Source organism: Chelonoidis abingdonii, chromosome 4, assembly GCF_003597395.2.
Source record: "Chelonoidis abingdonii isolate Lonesome George chromosome 4, CheloAbing_2.0, whole genome shotgun sequence".
In the NCBI taxonomy this organism is placed as follows: Eukaryota; Metazoa; Chordata; order Testudines; family Testudinidae; genus Chelonoidis; species Chelonoidis abingdonii.
Genome location: NC_133772.1, coordinates 41,021,035 through 41,044,461, shown reverse-complemented (window position 1 = coordinate 41,044,461; position 23,427 = coordinate 41,021,035). Strand labels below are relative to the sequence as shown.

At 38.8% G+C, this 23,427-nt stretch overlaps 1 protein-coding gene across 2 annotated transcripts in view; it reads left to right on the top strand.

The window, feature by feature from the left end:
* The window catches only part of TOLLIP (toll interacting protein), a 51,700-nt gene extending 29,333 nt beyond the window's left edge, over window positions 1-22,367 (top strand). Inside the window, exons 6-7 of one of the 2 annotated variants that reach the window (XM_032788755.2) lie at window positions 8,351-8,371; window positions 18,715-22,367. In XM_032788755.2, coding sequence (XP_032644646.1) covers window positions 8,351-8,371; window positions 18,715-18,929 — 236 coding nt within the window. In that variant the 3' untranslated portion in view covers window positions 18,930-22,367. The remainder of the gene's footprint in view (window positions 1-8,350; window positions 8,372-18,714) is intronic. The other variant, XM_032788764.2, reaches the window with a different exon arrangement.
* The last annotated feature ends 1,060 nt before the right edge of the window (window positions 22,368-23,427 follow it).

The following is a 23,427-nucleotide window of genomic DNA, read 5'->3' as shown; positions in this document are numbered from 1 at the left end:
TCCCTCATGCTGGTGGGTCTGAGTTCCCCAAGCCAGGGGCTCTTTGTGCACCACTGCCTTCTCCTTTCCACTCTCATTTTCTTTCAATTGTGAGAAAGAAGTCTTTCAGGGAAGCAACATTTTAAACTGTATCAGGAACTAAAAATGGGGAGGAGGAAGGATATTATGTAGCAATGTGTTTAATGGCTACCAGCAACTGGTTCTTTGATCTATAAACAAATAAGAGAAGTGGTTGAAACTGGTGGCTCTGCTAACCAGATGCTGAAACTGCATGTGCTCCACTTCTTCCTTTCGGCTTTGATTTCGCCCCCCCTCCCCCCCCACACCAAAATCAGTAGGGTTCTGTCCACTGGGAGAGCATTCTCTGAAATCTTCGAATTCATCATTTGCAGCGTTCAAAAGTTATTGTTACAGAGAAATGCCATTTAGCTGAGCGTTAGACCTCATTTCGTCAGCTAGCTAACTATATGAATTATAGTCAAAACTACTCTGAAGTGCAGTTCCATTATGATATAAACCAAATGCATGTGTAGTTCTTGATTGTTTCAGTTAGAATTTAATTTTTTTCTTATTGTAGCTTCAAAATCATTAATGTAATAAACACTTGTGAATTTCAGTGCTCCACAAACAAGAGGGTGTGAATGGGTCCTGGGAGATTACAATTGAATGCTGTACAGAATTTCTCAAACAGCTATATCAAAAATTGCAGTGATAGCCTGTCTGGCCCAGTCCTATTGCATGTTGTAGTAAGAACCATGCCTACACTAAGAGTGCTCTGGCAGTGCTTAATTTGTAATGAAAGAGGTGCAGGGGTTCAAACAATTAGGTGCCAGGGCTCAAGCAATTTTTTTGCTTTCGTAACTCATGTAGCAAGCCCAGAGGTGCCAGGGAAGAGGTGCTGGGGCTTAACCCTGGCAACCCTGGCACAAACTAAGCACTGAATACTGGTATACTATACTAGCAAAGTACTGGTGTGAATGCAGCTATAGTGGCAAAGTTGCGCTTTGCACTTGTGTAGTAAAACTAGCCTCTACCAACAAAACAAGTTATACTATTAAAAGCATAGGGGTGTGGAGACATGGTCCCTGACCTGTATCAGCAGAAGTCTGTAATGTAGATCTGACCTGAGACTCATTTTCACGTGAGAACTAAGCTTTCATCAGAGTTGAAAGTTTAATGCTTTTCTGTAATCTGATGTGCACACCACCTAGTGTTGTCTGCCCCTTTCCACTTTAATTTGAAAATATTTTTAAAAATCTTTTGAAGAACTTTTATTGGTGAAACTCTTCTAAGCAGAAAAGCACAGAAATCTGAGATTTAGTGCATATGACTGTATTTATTTCCTATATTAAACGTCTAATTTCCTAACCCATATTTGTATAGTATAGAAGTGTCCTTATCTGGTAACATACCTGTATTGCTATGGGGAGTGTAGCACACTTGTTCCATAACCACGGCATACTTTTGTGTAGTACTGTACTCATTACTGGTGCATTTGTTTTCAAAGTTAACTTGTTGCTTCAGTTATTACTGTGAATGAAAGTATTAGGAAATCCTGCTTCTCTACTTAAACGAAGATTTCTAACCCTTAGAGGAGTGAAGATCTGGAATAGCCTTCCAAGGGGAGTAGTGGGGGCAAAAGACATATCTGGCTTTAAGACTAAGCTTGATAAGTTTATGGAAGGGATGGTATGGTAGGATAGTTTAATTTTGGCAATTGATCTTTGATTATCAGCAGATAAGTCTGCCCAATGGTCTGTGATGGGATGTTGGATGGGATGGGATCTGAGTTACTGCAGAGAATTCTTTCCTGAGTGCTGGCTGGTGAGTCTTGCCCACATGCTCAGGGTTTAGCTGATCGCCATATTTGGGGTCGGGAAGGAATTTTCCTCCAGGGCAGATTGGCAGGGGCCCTGGAGGTTTTTTGCCTTCCTCTGCAGCGTGGGGCATGGGTCACTTGCTGGTGGATTCTCTGCAGCTTGAGGTCTTCAAACCACAATTTGAAGACTTCAAAACTTGGACATAGGTTAGGGGTTTGTTATGGAAGTGAATGGGTAGGGTTCTGTGGCCTGCTTTGTGCAGGAGGTCAGACTAGATGATCATATTGGTCCCTTCTGACCTATGAGTCGATGAGTCTATAAACAATTTTTTATTTTTCAGACCGTCATGAATTGCTTCCTTTATTTAACAAATGTCAGATTTTTCCATTTAAAAAAAAAAAAGACTCCAAAGGTGACTTAGAAGAAGAATATTATGAACTGTTTATTGTTTTTTATTTAATGCTTCTGATTTTTTTTTTTAGGGGGGTTGAATTCCAGCTCACCTTTTTTTAATTCAGCTCATTTTGCACATGGCATCATTCCAGGTTTGCATTTGATAATCTCTGGAATCTTGGACAGAATCTCAGAGTCAGAACAGAGGAGAGAGAGATACTGAATGTAAAGAATAATTGATATTCCAGTTGGTCACTTTGTTTTTTAAGGTGACGGTAAATAAACCTCTTCAGTTACTCACTGGTGATATCTTTAGGATTTTTGAGTGTTTAAAACAATTACTGGGAAATCCATTCTAAGCAGAGGATTTTCTGTGGAAATGATGGTGATAATGGCTCTGGCTAGTTCATAATCAGAAATGATTTTGTTTTTTTAAAAATCCCTAAAGGCAAGCAGTGGAAATAGACATAAATAGAAGAATGATCCACAAAGGAAAACTTCAAGCATTGCCTGCATTGGATCTTCACTCAGGTGGCTTGTGAGCATTGTCCTCTAGTATTGGTCATCTGGAGGAGCTGTCTTCCAGGTTCCAGCTTCTGGAACTTCCTGTGGAATGCCTGGACACTGGAGAGTCAGTTCATAGTGCTGACTGTCTAACGCCACCTGTTCCTCTTCCTGACAACAGATAGAGTTCCTTCACTGCCAGCTCTCTGCACTGCTCTTTCTTCTGACTTTATTCTCTATTTCCAGAGGTCCAAGTAGGAAACCTTCTCCTATAACTCACTTTCCTGGGTCAGCTGTACCACACACTGGAGAAGAGTTCTGTGGCCCAGGAGCTCCAGAGATCAATTTCTGTTATCCAGGATGCAATTAAAGCTCCTCCTGGAGTCCCTTCCCCTCAAGTGCTATCTGCTTGTCTCAACTCTAGATGATACTTTAAACCTAGTAATGCTACACTTTGGAATCCCTTAACTCAAGGTGTGAATCAGCATATCCTTATTGACCACTACCATCTTGTCCTTCTGAATGGTAGTATCTCAGCCTCTGCAAGTTCAGTTTCATCTGCAGTGTAGGAATAAGGAAAGAGTTGCTAGAATGACATTACCTCAGACCAGGGGGTCTTGGACAGAATAACTTGTTTATAGTGTCCAATTCCATTTCACTTTTTCTGAAGGGTGTTCTCTCCAGATTTTAAGAGCTGATACTACCGTGTATAACGACAAGGGCAGAGCCTGCTTATTGCTTAAGGATATGACTGTGTCACGGTGGTCAACATTTTCACAGAATCTGTAAATTTTGCCACTTATATGGACCTTGCTGCTGCGCATTAAGTTTTAGTTCATTGTGATCAGTTGCTGTGCATTAACTGTTCGTTTGCTTTAACCTAGTCCTGTTTCAAACAGAACTAGCTCAAAGTGAACTAAGGAACTGTTAATGCATGGCAGCATAGTCCACAGGGTCGCAATGAGCATATAATGAAATTATCTATTTTTGACCGTTAACACTGCTGTGAATTATGCATAATTTTACCATATCATCATCATCATCATCATCCATACTTATGGTAGAAGGCTATGAATTTTTAGATTGATGTGTCCATTACAGCACGCCCATAGTTCTCTATCTCCTAGGGATAGACAGTATTATTTTAAAATATCCCAACAGGAGATCTTCATTAACTGGAGCCAGATATTTCTTTAATTCCACGGCACGTTAGAGATGATGGGAACATCACCTGTGGAGCTGTAGAACCCCATTTTGGTTTCACTGGGTTTTGTACTCTGGCCTGCTAGAACTTCCAATCTTTCTTTCTCTGCTCAGTTTGTCAGATCTCCTGACCCAGAAGCTTTTACATCCTGATTTGAGCTCTTTGCCTAGTGGTGGGCTAGTTGAACAGTTCAGATTGAAATTGAAAAGAGCAGAAAATTCTACTTGAAAGGAGGAAATATTCCATCCAAAAATTCAGTTTCTGTGAAGTGGACCTGGTTCTCTATCTGGACAAGATTAAAGGATCTGAACTTCAATGTTATTCTGTTAATCTTTTATTGTGGACTACTTGTTTTACATCGAGCAATCTAATTTCTCGTTCCGTTTGGTTAGAGTGCACCTGGCTTACAATTTCACTGGTGCAAGATTCAACTATATTCTGTAATCCTACATGACCTGAATATAATTGTCATTGTGTTGCCTATTGTTCAGGAGTTATCCCCATTTTGGCATTTGTGTGGTGCCTACCAACACAATTTTAGCAGCTCAAATATTTCCTGGACCATCTGTCTTTGAAAACTGCATTTCTGGTCATGATCATGTTGGCTTGAAGAGTGAGAGCTATGTATTAATGTCTCAGCTATTATATATAGTGTTCCAGAATGATAAGAGAAAGGTATATACCTGCATTTCAAATTCTTGTTGAAGGTGACCTGTGATTTCCACATATATTATCAGCAGGGAAAGCTAGGCTACGTTGTTAGTAAGGTTTTAAGTTACTGCCTGACCAGGGCTTTGTAAAACACCTAGATGTCTGTCTGTCTTTTAGCATTGTCTTCACATGCTAGGAAATAGTAAAAATTTCCAAGCAAATCAGAATCTTTCCATTAGTTCATGACATATTAAGGTACATTTTACCAGGCCTCAAATGCATGCCTCAGAAAAGTCTCCGCTGTTAAGAGATGCAAAGACACTACCAGAAGGTCTATCCATATTTTCACTTGAAGTAACACTAATTATTTGACCAGTAGATCAGATACTCTGAGGCAAACAGCCTTACAATCATTAGTCAGATGAGACTCTCCAGATCCATCCCCTTCCTGTCTGGGAACTTCTTGTCAATTGCCTGCAGTGGAGAGACCATGTAGAATGTGTTTTGAAGAAGATGCAGTTACTGTTATCTCACTCAAAATTGTCGAATCTGGCAACATATTGTTAGTGGAAGGAACTAAGTATCAGTTGGGGTTACATCCTCTGTTTACTTGAGTGAGATTGGAAGGACATAGGTAGGATGCCCCAATTGGTGGTACTTCTCAAGAAGTTCCCTTGACTGCAAAGTGAATCCAAGGCCTCAAGGCATTTAGCCGTGCTAGTCCTGTTCCCCTTAATGGGAATCATAAAGAGAAAATCTTACACAATGAGGTTTATGAAGTGTTTGTCTACACTGCAGTTAGACAACTGTGTCTGACTCATTGCAGTTGACTTGGGCTAGGGGCTGTTTAATTGTGGTGTAGGGATCTTGGGATGCAGCCTGAGCTCTGGGCTCTTCCCACCTCTCAGGGTTTTAGAGCTTCGACTCCAGCTTGTGCCTGAACATCTGCACTGCAATTAAACAGCCCTGCAGCTTGAGCCTTGTGAGCCTGAATCAGCTGGATAAGCCACAGGTTTTTAACTGCAGTGTAGACATACAGGCAAGTCTTATCTTAGGCAGGGGTTCCGTACCGCGGTTATCGCGTAAAGCGAAAACCTCATATAGTCAAAATTATATCCCCAAGCCCTTTAAACCCTGCCCACAGCTCCGGCGGCCGGGGTGGGGGGGTGGGGGGCATTTAAAGGGCTCCACTGGGTTCCGTGCCACCCTTTAAGTGCTGACCCCAGCCCCACTGCTGGGGCTGTGGGCGGGATTTAAAGGGCTCTTCCGGGCTTCTCGCCGCGGTGGGGAGCCCGGAGGAACCCTTTAAATCCTGCCCGCAGCTTTGGCAGCCGTGCTGGGACTGGCATTTTAAAGGGCCCGGAGCTCCACAGTGGCTGGAGCCTCGGAGCCTTTAGTTCGCCACAGGGGCTACCAGCCACCTCTGCAGCTGGGAGCAGCCTTGGTGATTTAAAAGCCCTGGGACTCCCAGCCACAGCTGGGGCCCCAGGACCTTTAAATCTTGAGGCCACGCCTCCCACTCTGGCTGTACGCGTAAAGTTGAAATTGCACATGTTAAATGTGCGTAAATTGCGAGAGACTTGTACTCTTAATTTCTCCCAGTGAACTACATCTGCAATTAAGTAAATAGCCACTAGGTGTCATTCTGTTCCAGCAATGATCTTGCAGACTGATTCCTAAGTGAAAGTTTTGGTGATAAGGCTTTTTTTGTGACTGAAATATAGCAAGAAACACTGCCTCATGATTGGGTTGAAATGTCTATTCAGAAAAGTTACACTGCTATTCTTTTTTTTTTAAAAAAAAGAAAGTAAATATCTGACTTCCACAATTTGTTCAATTTAAAAGAGAACTTTTTTTCTAATCAAACTCAACCTGTTACCTGAAAGTCAAGCTATGATCTTTCTGGTTCATTCATCAGTAAAAGACTCTGCATTTGGAACTTAGTGCAAACAGGACTGTTAATCATGATGGGCAAGCCAGAATAGAATCTCTCACTCCCTCAGCCTTTGTAGTACTAACTGGAGTAAAAAGTAGGGAAAACATGGTTTGTCATTACAATAAGTGGATGAGACTCAGAATATACACAGGAAGAAAATGTTGAGTAACACGGGACCCTTTTCACATTGTGATGGGGGAGATGCTCAGTGCTGATCTAGAGCAGCAATACTAATAGAATATTTCTGCATGATATTAAACTTCACTTATAAACATTATTTTTGTTAGTAAGAAAAGCATTTTATGCCATCCAATGACTAATGTTCTCTTCTTGATTTGCAGAGTGGGGCTGTGGTGGGGGTTATACTAGTGTTTTGCTGAAACATCTAACTTCCAAAGCACTGTGCTTTTTAAAAAACAAACTCCTGCCCCTCAACTCTGTCATGCAAGTTCAGCTAGGCCGGTGATCTACAGTTATATACTTTCACGGTCCCAGTCATTTAGGCCCAGACCTCAAAAGTATTCAGGTGCTTAACTCTCAAATGATGAGCTAGTAGTCTAGCAGAGGCAGTAAACTTGTCTACACCGGCACTTTACAGTGCTACAACTTTCTTGCTCAGGGATGTGAAAAAACACCCCCTCCCGAGCACAGCAAGTTTCAGCACTGTAAAGCGCCAGTGTAGATAGTGCCCCAGCACTGGGAGCCACACCCCTTGTGGAGGTGGGGTTTTTTTTTGAGCTCTGCCCTGACCACACAAGCCACATTAAAGCACTGCTGCAGTAGCACTTTCATGTTGCCAGTGTAGACTAGCCCTAAGCAATAGGAGCTTGCTTCATTGAATAGAACATCTACAGCCAGCTAAGGAATAGCCTTATTAGGCTCTAAAGGAAATTCACTCCTGATTGACTAAGGCTTTATCTACATAGGAACCTGAATGACACAATTTGTCATTCGGGATGTGAAAAAAACATTCCCTCACTTTTGCAGACGAAAAATGCCAGTGTGAACAGCGCTTTGATGACAGGAGAGCTTTCCTGCTGACAAAGCTACCGCTCCTCATTGGGGCTGGAAGTTTATCATCAGGAGAGCTCTCTCTTGCCGACAAACAGTGGATACACTACGCTACACTTTTAGCATCATGGCTGTAGCAGCACAGCTGTGTTGCTAAAAGATGTGTGGTGTAGACATAGCCTAGGTCAGAACTACAAGACATTAAAAGTGGCTCATTAGGGCTCCATCAAGGGTCTAGAATATCTCTTACCAGTCTAATCTTAGCTTATTGTGGCTACACCTTCTTGCACATCTTAACAAGAGATGCTTTAATTTATGCAGACTCATTCTTCTGAAATTGTAAACTCTGATTGCAGTGACCATTTTTTAATGAAAAGCTTTCTGATAGGAATAAAAAAAATTAGTCTATTATAGTATGAAAGCTGAAGGCTAGTATAATAGCGTGTGTCTGTTAAGATCTACAAGTCGCCTCGCTCTTAGTCCACATCAGTATTAAATATTTGTATGCGGTGCTATAAGGATATGTTGTCTTTCATGGAGAAAAGAAAGTCACTACCACAAGTTAATCGCAGTCTAGGTACAAAGCTTTACAGAAGTGACTTCAGAAGGAAACCACCTCAGTATATCTTCAGGAAATCTGATCTGACTGTTGCAACAAGTTACGTCTAATTAAAAGACACTGTGAAATCTGAAGACTGGGATCCATAGTCTAACAGCTTTGTATCTGAATTTGCCTGACTCTCGTCCTTGGAGGGTAAACTGTTCATTTCCTGGTAAAAAGTAGATTAATGTTTCTTTTCCATGTCTTATTCCTTTCCTACCTATCCTCAGGGCTTGAGTACTTTGCTCTGGGTAAGTCTTCTGAGCTCTTATCTTACCCCACCATATTGGATCGAAAATCTTTGCATGAGCTCATTGAAATTGCTTTTTGTTTGTACACGGCATATTGTATCACAGAGCATTGCACTTGGATGTCACAATGCAACAGTTTTAATACATCTGTTTTAAGATTCAAAGACATCGTTGCCCTGTCGTAGGTGCTAATGGTCTTTAAACGTTTTTTTTTTCTTTTTCTTTCCAGGGACTTCAGAAATAAACAGGATTAGTTATAGTAGTCTTCAGTTAAAAAATTATTAGTTTTAGGATTTTTAAACTAAAACAGCATGAAAGTAGTAAAGTTTTCCTGTATACTAAAATCATCAATACAAAAAGGCAAGCTGTGCTGGAAAGATGTAGAACTAATTCCAAAGTCATTGACAGCATCTGGTTCAAGTAGTCTTGTGGGCTAGTTCAGGTAGCAACCATTCTTAGTGTCAACAAGCACTAATTTTGCACTTGTACCTTTTTATAGGGGGAGAGAGGACTATCCCAACCCCTGCCACTGCTAGGTTTTTGTTTTTTTTTTTTTTACTGTGGGAGTGGAGGGGACTTCAAAAACTTCTTGGAAGCTCATGTGCTAACAAGTTCTCCAGTGACACATTGACAAAGCTTCCTATTCTTTCTTTCCCTTCCCCACCCCTCTTACCTTTGCAGGCTGAAGCCTTATACCTTGCATTCTCATGAGTAAACTTTTTCACCACCATGTACCTTTTGGAGGCAATATTCATTTTGATTTTTAGTCTTAGCTATGTCATCTGATGCCTATATCTGTGTGAGTACTACTCAGGGTAGTTGGGCCTAGATTCACAAAGGTACTTCGGCATTGTGATGCTGAGTGGTACAGCACCTAACTTTTGTGAGCCTAGAAAATCACAGAAACACACTGATTCGCAAAGCCCGAGTTAGGCACTTAGGCTCCTTATACATTGAATGGGGAGAGAGAAGTGCTGTAGACCGCTATTCACAAAAGCCAGGGTGCTAGACAGGAAGCCATCAAACTAGCCAATGGGAGATGCCAAGAAGATGGATATGTGCTAAGTTCCTCCCCTCTCACTGAGATAGATGCCTCAGTTTGGACTGCAGGGGGTACCTATCTCTGCTAGCGATTTTCAGCTGTGAACACTGAAGTTAGGCATCTCAGGTGTTTTTGCAAGAAGGTAGCCAGTGGAAGAGGACTTCTAGCTTGACTTTTAGCCCAGTGGTCAGGTATGCGTCTTGGATATGGGACACCCCCCCCCACCCTACCCTCCCGCCAATGAAAACAGATTTGAACAGTCATCTGTCACCTCTCAGCTGAGTGCTCTAACAAGTGAGCTATGTGATAGTATAATAAAGGGATCCATCCATTTCTTCTGTTGAAGCAGTTCCACTGTGAATGAATAATTAGTTGTTAGAGCAGGGGATTGGATTCTAGATCTACTGCATCCTGCATGAGTCCTTTAACCACCAAGCTATAGAATCATTCTTATGCTTGTGTGTGTCCATCTCTGTGCTCTTTATCCCCTCTCTCCTGCCACCAATCAGAGTGACTAATTATCCACAGTGGAACCCTAACCACCGAGCTACAAGCTATGAGGGAGGTCCTCCTCCAGCTGTTTTGTGTGAACTTGCCTGAGGTGCCCATTCCAGTAGGCTGTCTCTGAGGTGCTTACTAGGGCCTGTGCACAAGTTAGCTGGTTGAACACCTATCTTTCCTGGTTAGTGAATCATTCTGTTGCTTGGGTGGGAGATAGGTGCCCACACCCCTAGAGTGAGGCTTGCTCAGAGGCAGAAACATGGGCATCTTAGAACTTTTTACGCAAAAACCTATAGATTCGGCATGAATTCTGTGAATTGCACTGAAGCCAAAAACTGGGACTTTTGCGCCTAGACACTTCATTCTGGAGTTTAGGTACTGTGGTATTTTTGTGACTCTAGGCCTCAGGCACTGTTTTAACGGACAACTACCTTTCTCTTGAATAGTTTGTCAAAGTGATATACATGATAGATCCTTAATTTTGAACTCTCAGATATTGTGACATCCTCAATTTGAACTTAGTATAAAGTCCAGTCCAGTGCCTTCATGAAGGGCTAGATTTCTTCTTAAATAAATCAAATGTCATTTACTAGCATCCTGAATTCCAGATAAAATGGTGTAAATAAAATATAAAGCAACTTGATTGGCTTGGTTCTACTATCTTAGTTAGCCTCACCAGAGCACCCGAATTATTGTGGGATTGGAGAATGTTCATGTTTTCCATAGATGTCAGTTCATTTTGTAGTTAATGCCATAACTGGATATGTTGTTGAGACAGAATTTGATGTTCTAAAAATAAAATTATGCCCTACAGTTTTTAGCGCCAAAAATCCTGACACAAGTGAGTCTTTGTACAAAACAAACATTTTGGGAAATTTTCAAAGGTGTGAATGAATTAGGCAAAAATTTATTTGGATACCATCAAATTTCCCCCCAGTGGTATTTCCACAGAACTATTAAAATGGTATAGCTTGTAAGGAACTATTGTATGTATTGTGTCATATTTCATTGTTAAAACTTTTGAGGAAAAGAAATGACCATAAGGCACTTGACTGAACTAGAAACTAAGAAGCAAAATATTTGTGTAATGCATTGTGTACAATCTGGATTAAAAAAAATCCCCCTTGCTGCTTCCACTGCTGTTCTTAAATGACCACAATATGCTATCAACTGACTTGCTATTTTACATGTTCATTTTTATATTATTGGAATGTCATCGCTTGTGCCAGCATGTTTCCCACTGAAGTCACGCTAATGCTTTAGAGAACAGACTCTCCACTCTTAATTTATAATACTTTCTGTGTAATACTGGAAGCAAGAGCATAATGGCAGTGTGCAATTCCAGCTCCTCTGAAAACGTTTAAAACTATTATCTTCTGTCTATGCTTGTGAATGAAAAATGAGCTGTTACACAGTATATGTTATATGAAGTAGCATCTTACCGAGTCTTAATTTTATAAAATTGAAGCTAATGTGTCAAGCAGTTTTAGTTTAAAAAACACACTCTTAATTTTAAAATTGTAATTCTTTAACACGAAGATTATCATGTAAATTGGGAGTGATATTTGATTTTTATTTGAAAAAGTATTTAAATTTTGAAAAACTAGAGAATATACAGTAAATGAGACAAAGTAAACTTTCATCATAATATTTAAATATCACTGTTTTATAGTACTCCATGTAGTTGTGCTTGGACTAATTTTGTGCACCAAATGAATTTCAAGTAATACAAAATTTTCAAAACCACTTGTCTGCAGGTTGTGCAATAATGAGGGAGAAGATGGAGTGTTAGAATCATTAGGAAAGACAATATATTAAACTCTAAAGTTGAGAATGTTTATTCAATAATGGTTTTACAATGTCTATGATTCAAGAGTTAACACAAAATGACACACAGTAGGAAAGGAAACTCTCTGGCCTTTGTGATTTTTTTTTTTTTTTTTTTTTGACTGTGACAAGACATACAACTTTAAATTTGTGGATTAGCTGATCTGTTTCTATTGTTTGTGAATCACTTCAGAAACTAACCGAAGTGATACTGCCTTTTCTTTCTTGAGTAAGATGGTTATTGCTTGTGCTATTTACCTGATGCTGAATCTGTTTTTTTTTTTTTAAAAGTATTTTTTTAATGAATCATTTAAAACAGTTTTACAAACCATGTCTAGAAACTGGTGTTCTATTAAAAGACAACCTGTGGTTGAAAATTAAGGTTTTGAGATCCTTTGCACCCCAACTATTTTTTGACAGTGATAGTGAGAGGCCAAAACATTTGATTGGTTGGACCACTTTATCCATATGTGATGGTGTCTTCCTTGTGCTACATGGAAGCCATCTTCACTGATGAAGGCTTTAGACATGTGTACTTAGTTTGTGATGTTTGTCAGTTCTAAGTCAAGCTTATTTGGGATGGGGCAAGGTGCCTGATGGGTAAGGCCTTTCATTTTTGTATTTTATGGATTTATTTTTTGTCCAAATTTTGGACCATTGAAGTACGTGAAAATGCACATTCTGATGAGACTTCAGTATATTACATTAGGTAGATTTGTCTGTTAACAATTAGTTTAAATGTAGATGTGACGCTGTCTGTTAAAGTAAGGCAATTTAGTGGAAGATACACATGCACAGATGCATGTGCATATGTGTAGGTACTGTTAATATGCAGTTCACGAAGTAAGTCACAACTTTTACTTTCAGTTCTCTTAGTTATCTCGATTGTTTTTTTTCTCTTTCTTCCTGTCCCTCAATATTAACCTTGACTTTTATCCAGAAGGCTGTGAAGTAAAGTTTTTGCACCAATGTTTCACCTCTTTATATTTTTGTAATAAACACAAATATATTCCTGGATGGACGAACTCCCCTCTCCATCCCCTCCCAAAAAAAAGGGCCTTTGTGATGGTTACTTAAGATGAATGAGTTTTTTAAATTGCTTTCATGTATGTCTTTGAAAAAGGAAGGCAATGGAGCAAAACCCCTTTTTAAATCACCGAAAAAGGAAGAGTAGCTGGAATTGGAACACTTTGTGTAGTGCATTGGAAAATGTGCGTTCACTAACTGAACAAGATTCTTGTTTAACTCTTGCATGTCTTGGGTTCGTTTATGGAAAGCAGGAGGACTTACATTTTATTAAAGTATGGCCATGTTCATGAAGCAGCGTGGTCTTAGTCCACAAATCTTCTATGGAAAGAGAAGCAGTGGAAAGCAAAATGTTAACTGAAAGATGTAGTTCCTGAAAATTTTGTGCAAATGGCTGGTTTCATGCCTGCTTGCTTCAGGGTTGTGATGTAGAGACAAGTTTTTGGTGGAGCTGATTTTTGGTAAGTTCGTTTACATATCTGAAGGCCTGTGCCAACTAGAGAGACCCTCATTCACTTGCTTTTATTATATTTCAGTCTTCAAAAATCTACAAAAATCCTTAACGGTAAAATGTCAGATCTTATCATCAGTAAGGTCAAAGATGATGTCCCTTAAGGAAGAAAAGCCAGTAAAAGTTTTCATCAGCATTCCCAACATAAGAGAGGCCATACTGAGTCAGACCAATGGTCCATTTAGCCCAATATCCTGTCTTCCAACAGTGACCAATGCCAGGTGCTTCAGAGGGAATGAACAGAACAGGGTAGTCATCAAGTGATCCATCCCCTGTCGTCCAGTCTCAGTATCTGGCAGTCTGAGGCTTAGGGACCCTCAGAGCATGTGACTACATTCATGGCCATCTTGGCAAAATGCTGCTGTTAGACCTATCCTTCGGGAACTTTTTTTAGTTCTTTTTTGAATTCAGTTATAGTTTTGGCATGCACAACATCCCCTGGCAATGAGTTCCACAGATTAACTGCACATTATGTGAATACATAATGTGCAGTATTTCCTTTTTGTTTGTTTAGACTTGCTGCCTATTAATTTCATTGGGTGACTCTTGACTGTGTTGTGTTATTCACTTTCTCCACATCATTCATGATTTTATAGACCTCTGTCATTTCCTCCCTTAGTCATCTTTTTAACAAGCTGAATAGTCCCAGTTTGTTTTAATCTCACCTCATGTGGAATCTGTTCCATACCTTCATCATTTTTGTTGACCTTCTCTGTACCTTTTCCATTTCTGCATGTCTTTTGAGATAGGGCAAGCAGAACTGCATGCACTATTCATGGTGTGGGCTTACTATAGATTTATAGAGTATTGTTATATTTTCTGTTTTATTATCTCTCTTTCCTAATGGTTCTAACATTGTTAACTTTTTTGACTGTCATTGCTCAGATGTTTTCAGAGAACTATCCATGGTGACTCCAAAATCTTTCTTAGCTGAATTTAGGCTCCATTTTGTATATATATTTAGGACTATATTTTCCAACTTGCATTACTTTGCATTTATTAACATAGAATTTCATCTGCTATTTTGTTGCCCAGTCACCCAGTATTGTGAGATCCCTTTGTAACTCTTAACAGACTGCTTTGAACGTAACTATCTTGAGTAATTTTTTATCATCTGTAAACTTTGCCATCTCACTATTCACCCCTCTTTTCAGATGGTATATGGATATGTTGAACAGCACTGTTCCAGTACAGATCCCTGGGATACACCATTATTCACCTCTTTTCCCTACTGAAAACTGACCATTTATTCCTACCCTTTGTTTCCTGTCTTTTAACCAGTTATTGATTCATGAGAGGACCTTCCCTCATATCCCTTGACAGCTTACTTAAGAGCCTTTGGTGAGGGACCTTGTCAAAAGCTTTCTGAAAGCCTAAGTACACTATATCCACTACATCACTCTTCCTCATGTTTGCTTGACCCTCTCAAACAAACAATAATAGATTTCCCTTTACAAAAGCTGTGTTGACTCTTTCCCAACTAAATGATGTTTATCTATGCATCTGATAAGTCTTTTCTTTGCTATATTTTCAACCAATATGCCTGGTATCAAAGTTAGGTTTACTGGCCTGTAACTGCCAGGATTGCTTCTGGAGCCTTTTTAAAAAAATTGAGTCACATCAGCTATCCTCCAATCATCTGGTACAGAAGCTGATTTAAGTTATAGGTTTACATACTAACATTAGTAGACCTGGAGTTTCGTATTTGAATTCTTTCAGAACTCTCGGGTGAATACCAGCTGTTCCTGGTGACTTATTACTGTTAATTTTATTAGTTTGTTCAAAGACCTCCTATATTGACACCTCAGTCTGGGCTAGTTCCTCAGATTTGTCACCTAAAAACAGTGGCTCAGATGTGGGAATCTCCTGGGCTCTCATCCTATGCAGTGAAGACTGATGCAAAGAATTCATTTAGTGTCTTCGCAATAACGTTGTCTCCCTTGAGTACTCCTTTACCACCTTGATTGACCAGTGATCCCACCAACTGTTCGGCAGACTTCCTGGTTCTAGTGTACTTAAAAATGTGTTTACTGAGTTTATTTTGTCTTTTGCTAGTTGCTCTTCAAATTCTTTTTTGGCCTGTCTAATTATATTTGATTTGCCAGAGTTTATTCCTTTCTAGTTTCCTCAGTAGGCATTGACTTCTAACTTTTAAAATATGCCTTTTTGCTCCTAGATGCTGCTTTTACTCTGTTTAGGCGTGGTGGCCTTTTTTGGTCCTCTTCATGTTTGTTTTTATTTGAGCTTATATTATGGTGTTTATAAAAAGTTCCCGTGCAGCTTGAACGCATTTCATTCTTGTGACTATTCCTTTTAATTTCCATTTAGCTTCCTCGTTTTTGTGGTATTACCCCTTTCTGAAGTTAAATGCTACCATGGTGGGCATTTGTGGTATTCTCCCCTTCCTCCGCCCCCACCCCCCTGCCCCGGATATTAAATGTAATTATAGTATGGTTGCTATTACTGAGCGGTTCAGCTGTATTTACTTCTTGGACCACATCCTGTGCTAAATCCTGGACTAAATCAAGAATTGCCTCTCCCCTTGTGAGTTCCAGGTCTAGCTGCTCCACGTAGTAGTCATTAATGGTGTCTAGAAACTTAATTTTTGCATCTTGTCCTGAGGTGACGTATACCCAGTCAATATAGGGATAGTTGAAATTCCCTATTATTAAGTTTCTTATTTTTATAACACCTCTGATCTCCCTGAGCATTTCACAGTCGCCATCAATATCCTGGTCAGTAGTGTATACCTTCTGATATACTCCTATTATTCAAGCACGGAATTTCTAACAATAGAGATTTTATAGTAAGTTTGATATATCTAAGATTTTTACTATATTTGACTCTGCTTTCTTTCTCAGACACTGCCATTCCACCGCCAGCATGAGCTATTCTGTCATTCCTATATATTTTGCGTCCTGATGTTAGTGTCTCATTGATTGTCATCATTCCACCAAGTTTCTGTCATGCCTATTAAATCAATATAATTTAATACCAGGCACTCAAGGTCACCTATTTTAGTATTTAGTCTTCAGACATTTTTGTATATGCACTTACAAAATTTGTCACTTTTTAGTTGTCTGCCGTCATGTCATGTAACTGAATGGGACTCTCTCATTTGACTCTTTCTCCTCAGTTCCTACTTGTACTGTATCAACTTCTATCTTTCCCTCTTTACTAGGCTATAGAGAATCCCCATTAATAGATTCTCCCCATAGGATATCTGTCGGAACCGTGTGCTCCTCCACACCTGTCAACTTTTCTTCAGTCCTTAGTTTAAAAACTCCTCTGTGACCTTTTTAATTTTACATGCCAATAGTCTAGTTCCACTTTGGTTAGGTGGAACCTGTCCTTCATGTATAGGCTCCTCCTTTCCCCAAAGTTTCCTCAATTCCTAATAAATCTAAAACCCTTCTCCCTACACTGTCCCATCATCCATGCATTGAGACTCTGTGGTTTTTCTGTCCTTGCACATGGAACTGGAAACATTTCAGAGAATGCTACCATGTAAGTCCTGGACTTGAATCTCTTACCTAGCAGCCTAAATTTGGTCTCCAGGACCTCTTCTATATTTTCCTATGTCATTGGTACCCACATGTATCATAGCCGTCAGCTCCTCCCCAGCGCTGCACATAAGTTTGTCTGTATGTCGCGAGAGATCTGTAATCTTCTTGCCTGGCAGACAGTTCACCATGCTGTTCTCCTGGTCATAACAAATTCAGCTATCTATATTTCCAATGATTGAATCCTCTGTTACCATTACTTGTCTCTTCCTGGTAACTGGGATTCCCTCCCATGGAGAGGTATCCTCGGTGCAAGAAGATACAGCATTTACATGGGAATTACGTTATAAGGGCTCTATCACTAACATATCTGATAGTATGAATTGTTGCAAATTTTTGTATGCTGGCTCTTCTTGATGATAAAATCATGTTCAGCAGCTCAAACTCTCTAGATTTGACAATGCTGCTGCAAATACAGCTACCTCCTGACATTTTGGATCATGGAGGGATATTTTAAATAAAAATCACATCCCTGGAATACCAGTTTAAAATAAAATAGGGTCAGAAGAACAAATTAACTTCTCTACCTTAAAACCAAATTTGGTACAAAAAGGTTCTTTATTTTATAAGCTGCATAAGCAGGATACAGATGTAGTGTCCAGTACTCCCCAGTCAAAATTTTTTGGTCAAATGATGTCTTGTACAACAATACCATAGTTTAGAATGCAATTAATTGAAATAATTACAAAATCCTTTACAAAGGTCTTCAGTGCACCATCCTTGGCTACCAAGATTAGCTTTATAAAAATAAACTGTAACTTTGCAACTCCTTTAGCTGTTTCTGAACTGTAGTCGTGATTTGAATTATTTATAAGGTAATCAGATGATGGTAAAAACATACTTTTCATATGGAGCGTGCATGATGGGGGTTTTTTAGGAACTTGTTTCAGAAAGCCCTGGTTTAAAATACTCCTCCATATTACACTGTAAAATTTTCTTTGACTTTTGACAGTACTGTGACTTAACAATGTAATGCAGAAGTTCCAAAATAAAATATCTCTGAAGTGGTTTCTGTTCTCTGCCTAAAAAACTGGGAGAAAGCAGTAAGGTCAAGGAACGTGTCAGTCTATGGGAATAAAAACCTGAATTCCTCATCATGCAGCATAGCTTTGTCGCATGTTATACAATTGGATACTATTTATGCGAGAAGAGACATGACCTCAAAATTCATGTTTTTGTTCACTTATCTGTTCCCGATTTACTTGGGAACAATGAGTTTCTTTAATGCGCTCCTTTTTTGATGTAATGGAGCTCATGTTCATGGAAATCCCCTTTTATCAGAGCTCTCTTTATTACCCTTGTCAAGAAACATGACTTCAGACATCAGACTATTGGTATAGGATCAGGGTTTGTCCTTAGTTTTTGTTTACAACAATGAAATTTTATTGCATCAAGTTCATTAGTGTTATGGCCTTTACATACAACAAAAAGATCCTGCAAACCATGATATAAACCCATAAGGACTTTATAAAAGAGTGTGATCACTCTTTTTTTATTACATTTTTTGTGTAACCTGAAATCATTGTACGTGGGTGCCTCTTCTAAAACTGTAGAGCCTACCTATGCTTGTCGTCTTTGTCTGTCTAGGTCTTTATGCCAAGCCCATCGCTGCATTCACTGAGCACTTCAGGAACATTGCGCAGAGGATAATAGTGTGGCTAGTACCAAAATGTAATTATAGGAAAAATCTTGTTTGCCATAGTCAGATGACTTCCCAAATATCACAATGTTTCTGCATCTATAAATAAAGTGAACACTTTTCTCTGAAATATGTAGTATAAAGGACCTTTCATGCCAATTTCATTTGATCAAGAATATGCATTTTATTATTCATGTAGGAGGAATTTCTAATTTCCTCTGTTTTTGTTTTCAGGAATGCCTGCAGTCTGTAACCCAGGCATGGTACCAGTGGCAGTGCCACCTCCTCCAGTCAACCCTCAGCACCTGTGTAATGAAGAGGATCTGAAATCAATCCAAGACATGTTCCCTAATATGGACAAGGAAGTAATTCGTTCAGTGCTAGAAGCCCAGAGAGGGAACAAGGATGCAGCTATCAACTCATTGCTTCAGATTGCAGAAGAGTTATAGACCCCAACCCCTGCATTGTCTCTGTTCTTGATGCCACCTTTATTTTTGACTTGCCAAGCCAGGGATTTAGCTAGAGGAAGAATTTTCTAACAGATTCCTGTGAGCATTCTGTCTAAAAGAGATTGTACCCCTTTTCTCCTTGGATATTTGCACATTTTTTTCACTTTTTCTTCTACAGCTTGTTTTACATATGTTCTGCAGAAACTTTTTTGTTAATACCAGCCTTATCATATGTGGCTGTATTGCTTTCAGGGGTGTATGGGTCTGCTGCTTTTTTCGTCCTTCTCTCTGTTTGTTTGAAAACAAGACCATGTTCATACGATCTCTCTTAACACTATGCAGTACAGGATTTATTGCTCTGTCTGTTAGATCGGAAGAGTTATGCTTTCTGGGAGTTGGATTTTTTCTTTACATACTTCTTTTAATAAAATTTTTTTGTTTCAATAAGCCACTAGTTTCTGCCCAAGATATAAAAAATGATTACACAATGCCCTTTGGTTTGTCCTGTGGTGTTCAGTTATTGCTGTGAATAGTCCAACTATCTTTAACATAGTTTTAAATCTTCTAACAAGCTGGCTTTCTTATTGTAGCCTTTAGTGTTTCTAATTAGGTAGCCTCACCCACTTATCCTCGTGATTGGGCGCCAAAGCAATATATATCTGTTTGGTGGGCATTTTGGGGCTCAATCCTATCAAATGAGGTTGCTGTATTAGTAAATCTTCAGGAGGTGGTTTTCTTTATACAGCAATACATACTGCATCAGAGGACAAGATTGGGCCCTAATGTGTTCCTGCAGTTACTTGCACTCTTCTTGCTTCTACATTCCTGTGATTATTCCAAAGGATAAATGCAGAAGGAAAGAATTTATACCTGAAAATTATGTATAAAATAAGAATTTAATTATTTAAGGAGCTGTCTTGTAATAAGAACATGTGGTTGTTTTTTTAAGTATAGCATTTATGTTTTAAGAAGAAACATGCTACACTCCTGTTTTTCAGCAAAACTGTCTTTTTGCATGGAGGAAAAAAATACTTTTTAGTGAGGAAAGGGTTTTTGGTAGTCTGGAATAAGGAGTAGCAAACAGCTGCAGAATCTTCAGCAGGTATAAAATCTTTAAAGAGCTGTTTTGCTGATTCATTGAGTTACAGTTGATCTTACCAATTCAGTTGAATTGTGTGCATACAAATATCAAAACTATCTTGTGAGATAATGGAAAATCTGACATATCCTAAATTGGCAGATCCTCATAAAGGGGAAGGAGATTGCATAGTCATTGCCTGTGTTAATGTGTATGCAACATTCTAGCATAGAATTGCAGAGCCTTTGGAGAGGGAACAGATTATACCTGTTTAGATAAATTTCTGCAGCTTCTTAATTTTTTTTAGAACTGCAAAACAATGCACTTTAAGTAGTATGCACAAATTTATTTTCAATAATGTGTGATATCACTCTTCTGGTTTTTGGTGGTGTTTTTAAAACTGTTTTACAATACTTTCTATAATAGCCATAGCTTGTATTTTCTTCGTGTTTGAATGTACACTTGAAATACAGGATCTCAAGAGTGGTTCATGAGAACTTTACTAAGCCAGCTTTGGAATAAGGAAAGAGTCTTTATTCTCTCTCCTTCCCCTCTTTTTTGTTCTTCCCCAAGCACAAGAGTCTTCAATATTTATGAATAAACTGCTTTCGCCAATATCTTTCTGTTTTAAGTGTGGGTAGGTTGAGAGTTTTTAAATACAGTACCAAAATTGTCCTGGTTTTCTTTCATTGCTTGATTTTTTTTTTTAAAAAAAAAAGACTTCTTTTCTTGATGTATCAGACACTCACTTGTTATGTAAAAAAATCCCCATTGTCTTAGTTGGCAGACTTACAGCTTGTAAGAATTTAGTTGTCTTCACGTTCTCCCACCGGTTTTACATTTCCCTAAGAATTCAAGGCTACAGTGTCTGTCTCTGCATTGTAATGGGCTATGCAGGTAAATCTTTACCTTTTGCTTCTCTAGAAACAGCTTTTCATCAAGAAGCTAGCCGTGCTCCTCTTGTTCGTAGCCTGTGTCATCATGTTAATCGCAAAACTCAACACTAGATTGAGCATCTGGTTTTTATCTTCATAACACAGCGACTTCTTGTGGCATTGCCAGCCTACACTTTAAAGCAAAAGATGATCATCACTCAACTTCTTGGTAAAAATTTAGGGATGAGTCCATTGCTATAACACTCGTACAAATGTTATGAATTGCTAGGATAGAACAATTCAGGGAAAATGTATATAATAAAGATTTTTATATATAGTTACTTGGAGTCCACAGTAGCAGGTTTTTCTTGGTTTGATCTGTGTCTGGGAAAGTAATTTTGCTGTCACCTGAGATTGTATTGCTAATTCTGTTATGCCTGAAATGTAAGCATAAAACAAACAGCTCTGAGTGCTTTTAACAATTAGGAGGAGGAAGTGAAAATGTTAGACTAAGTAGATTGAATTTCTAGGGATCCTTACATTTTCCATGGGACCTCTAGACCTACTGGAAGTCTTTTTTTTTTTTTTTTTTTTTTTGTAAGATGCATTTGTTGTATGAAGTATAGCAAAGAGAAGCTGCATATATTGAAGGCAAGTAGTTTAGGAGCAGTATGGCCAATAAATTGGACTCTGTGGGATTAAAATATTGTGTTCGTATTAAGAAATATTGACCTGGGGATTTTAATTCAATGGAGGTTCAAGCATTATGCATGTAAAAAGAAGCCTCCAAGATGCACTACTGTATTTTTTGTCATTAAAATTAACAAGACAGAAATCACAAGCCTACTCAGTTTTCCTCAATATATGATATCCCCCCACAATTGTTTTGCTGTTTCTTGTCAGTTTCAGGTTTGAGGGATTTTGAAGTGGCAAGGAATAGTTAAATGTAGCAGTTGAGGGTCCAGAAATGCAGAACTGAAAGGCAATACCTTGCTGGGTTTTGTTTTCAATTAAATAATCGCATGTTCTGTTGCAGCATGTGACACATATGCTTCATTTAATAGAATAATATGTCTCGATCATACTTCTGTCACACTCAGCAGCTTACAACAGTCTGGAGCCAAAACCAGCTGTGTAATACTGGCATCTGCTAAAAGTTAGTGGTGTTTGCGCTAGCTTCAGTCCTGCCAAGGGTCTGCACTGACTAAAGATAGGAATATGTTTGTCTAGCTAGATCCTTCCTACTTTCTCTTCAACCGCTGTTCTTGTGTGCTGAAGGTACCAAATGCGTTCCCTTTGCAAATATTACTGCTTGTGTTGGTTGACATGTAATACTGTACAGAGGATGTTGTTGCTGTAATAATTCTGGAGGCATTGTTTCTCACTGTATTGAGGCCCAGTGTCCACATGTTTTTCCTTTATTGTAAAATACATTTTGACGTTTTTCATTTTATCTAATTTAATAAATGTATCATGTATACCAAACAGAAGAATCAGTCCTTTGAGGGAAGTTATACCTCTTAACCTGTATACATTCAGACTAAATAATCCAGCTTTCAATTTCTGGGGTCAACGATCAAAATAAAAATGAAGACAAATCTAGGATGGTGTGAGAAATTTTTCACTTCAGATGTTTGTAAAATCTTTGAGCACAATGCTCAGTTTCTATGCACATCACTCTTCCACTTTATTTTCTAATACCACAGTTACTTAACTGTAGATTGCATCTGAATTCTTGTAGAGATGCAATCAGTTTGTGTTAGTGAGGTAAGTGTTTAAAAATGTCCTATGGTGGCTGCATGTACCATTCATAAACAAAAATGTATACATCTAGAAATGAAGAACGTAGGACAGACTTACAGGAGGGAGCATTCTATCATGGGAAGCAATGACTCTGAAAAAGGTTTTGGAGTCATAGTGGAAAATCAGCTGAACATAAGCTTCCAGTGCAAAGCTGTGGCCAAAAGAATTAATACAAACCTACTAATAGGTGTGTTTTTGTTCTTATTGGTATTTTGGGTGCTATTCTATTCCAAGAATATTATCGTCATAGTTATCTAGCATTGTGACACCAAAGGAAATTTTGCTCAGAATGAAGAAGTAAAGTCTGCATACTTGTAAAGTGGGTGAAATAAAAATCAACTATATCTATGTATGAATGACAGTCATGTAAGGAGAAGAATGGGCTCCATCATCTCAGTGGAATGAAATCTGGTTAGAGAATAGTGGTCTCCTGCTAATGAATAAGTGGACAACTGAATATTAGCTATTTTTAGCTGTACATAAGAGTTAGTCCTCTAATATAGCTGACAATTTTCAGTTAGCAAAATCACTAATTATATGTAAAGGTACTGTAAGCTAGTAACCAGCTTATTTATAAGTAGAGGGGGGTGAAATTTTATTGGTGAGTAGTTTATTTGAGCAAAAAAATGCAGTCCCATTTCAACCTAAAAAAATCAATGTTCTTTGAGTTCTGGTCCCTATGTATGCAAGGTCTTGGAAAAAATTTTGAAGGAGAAAGTAGTTAAGGACATTGAGGTAAATG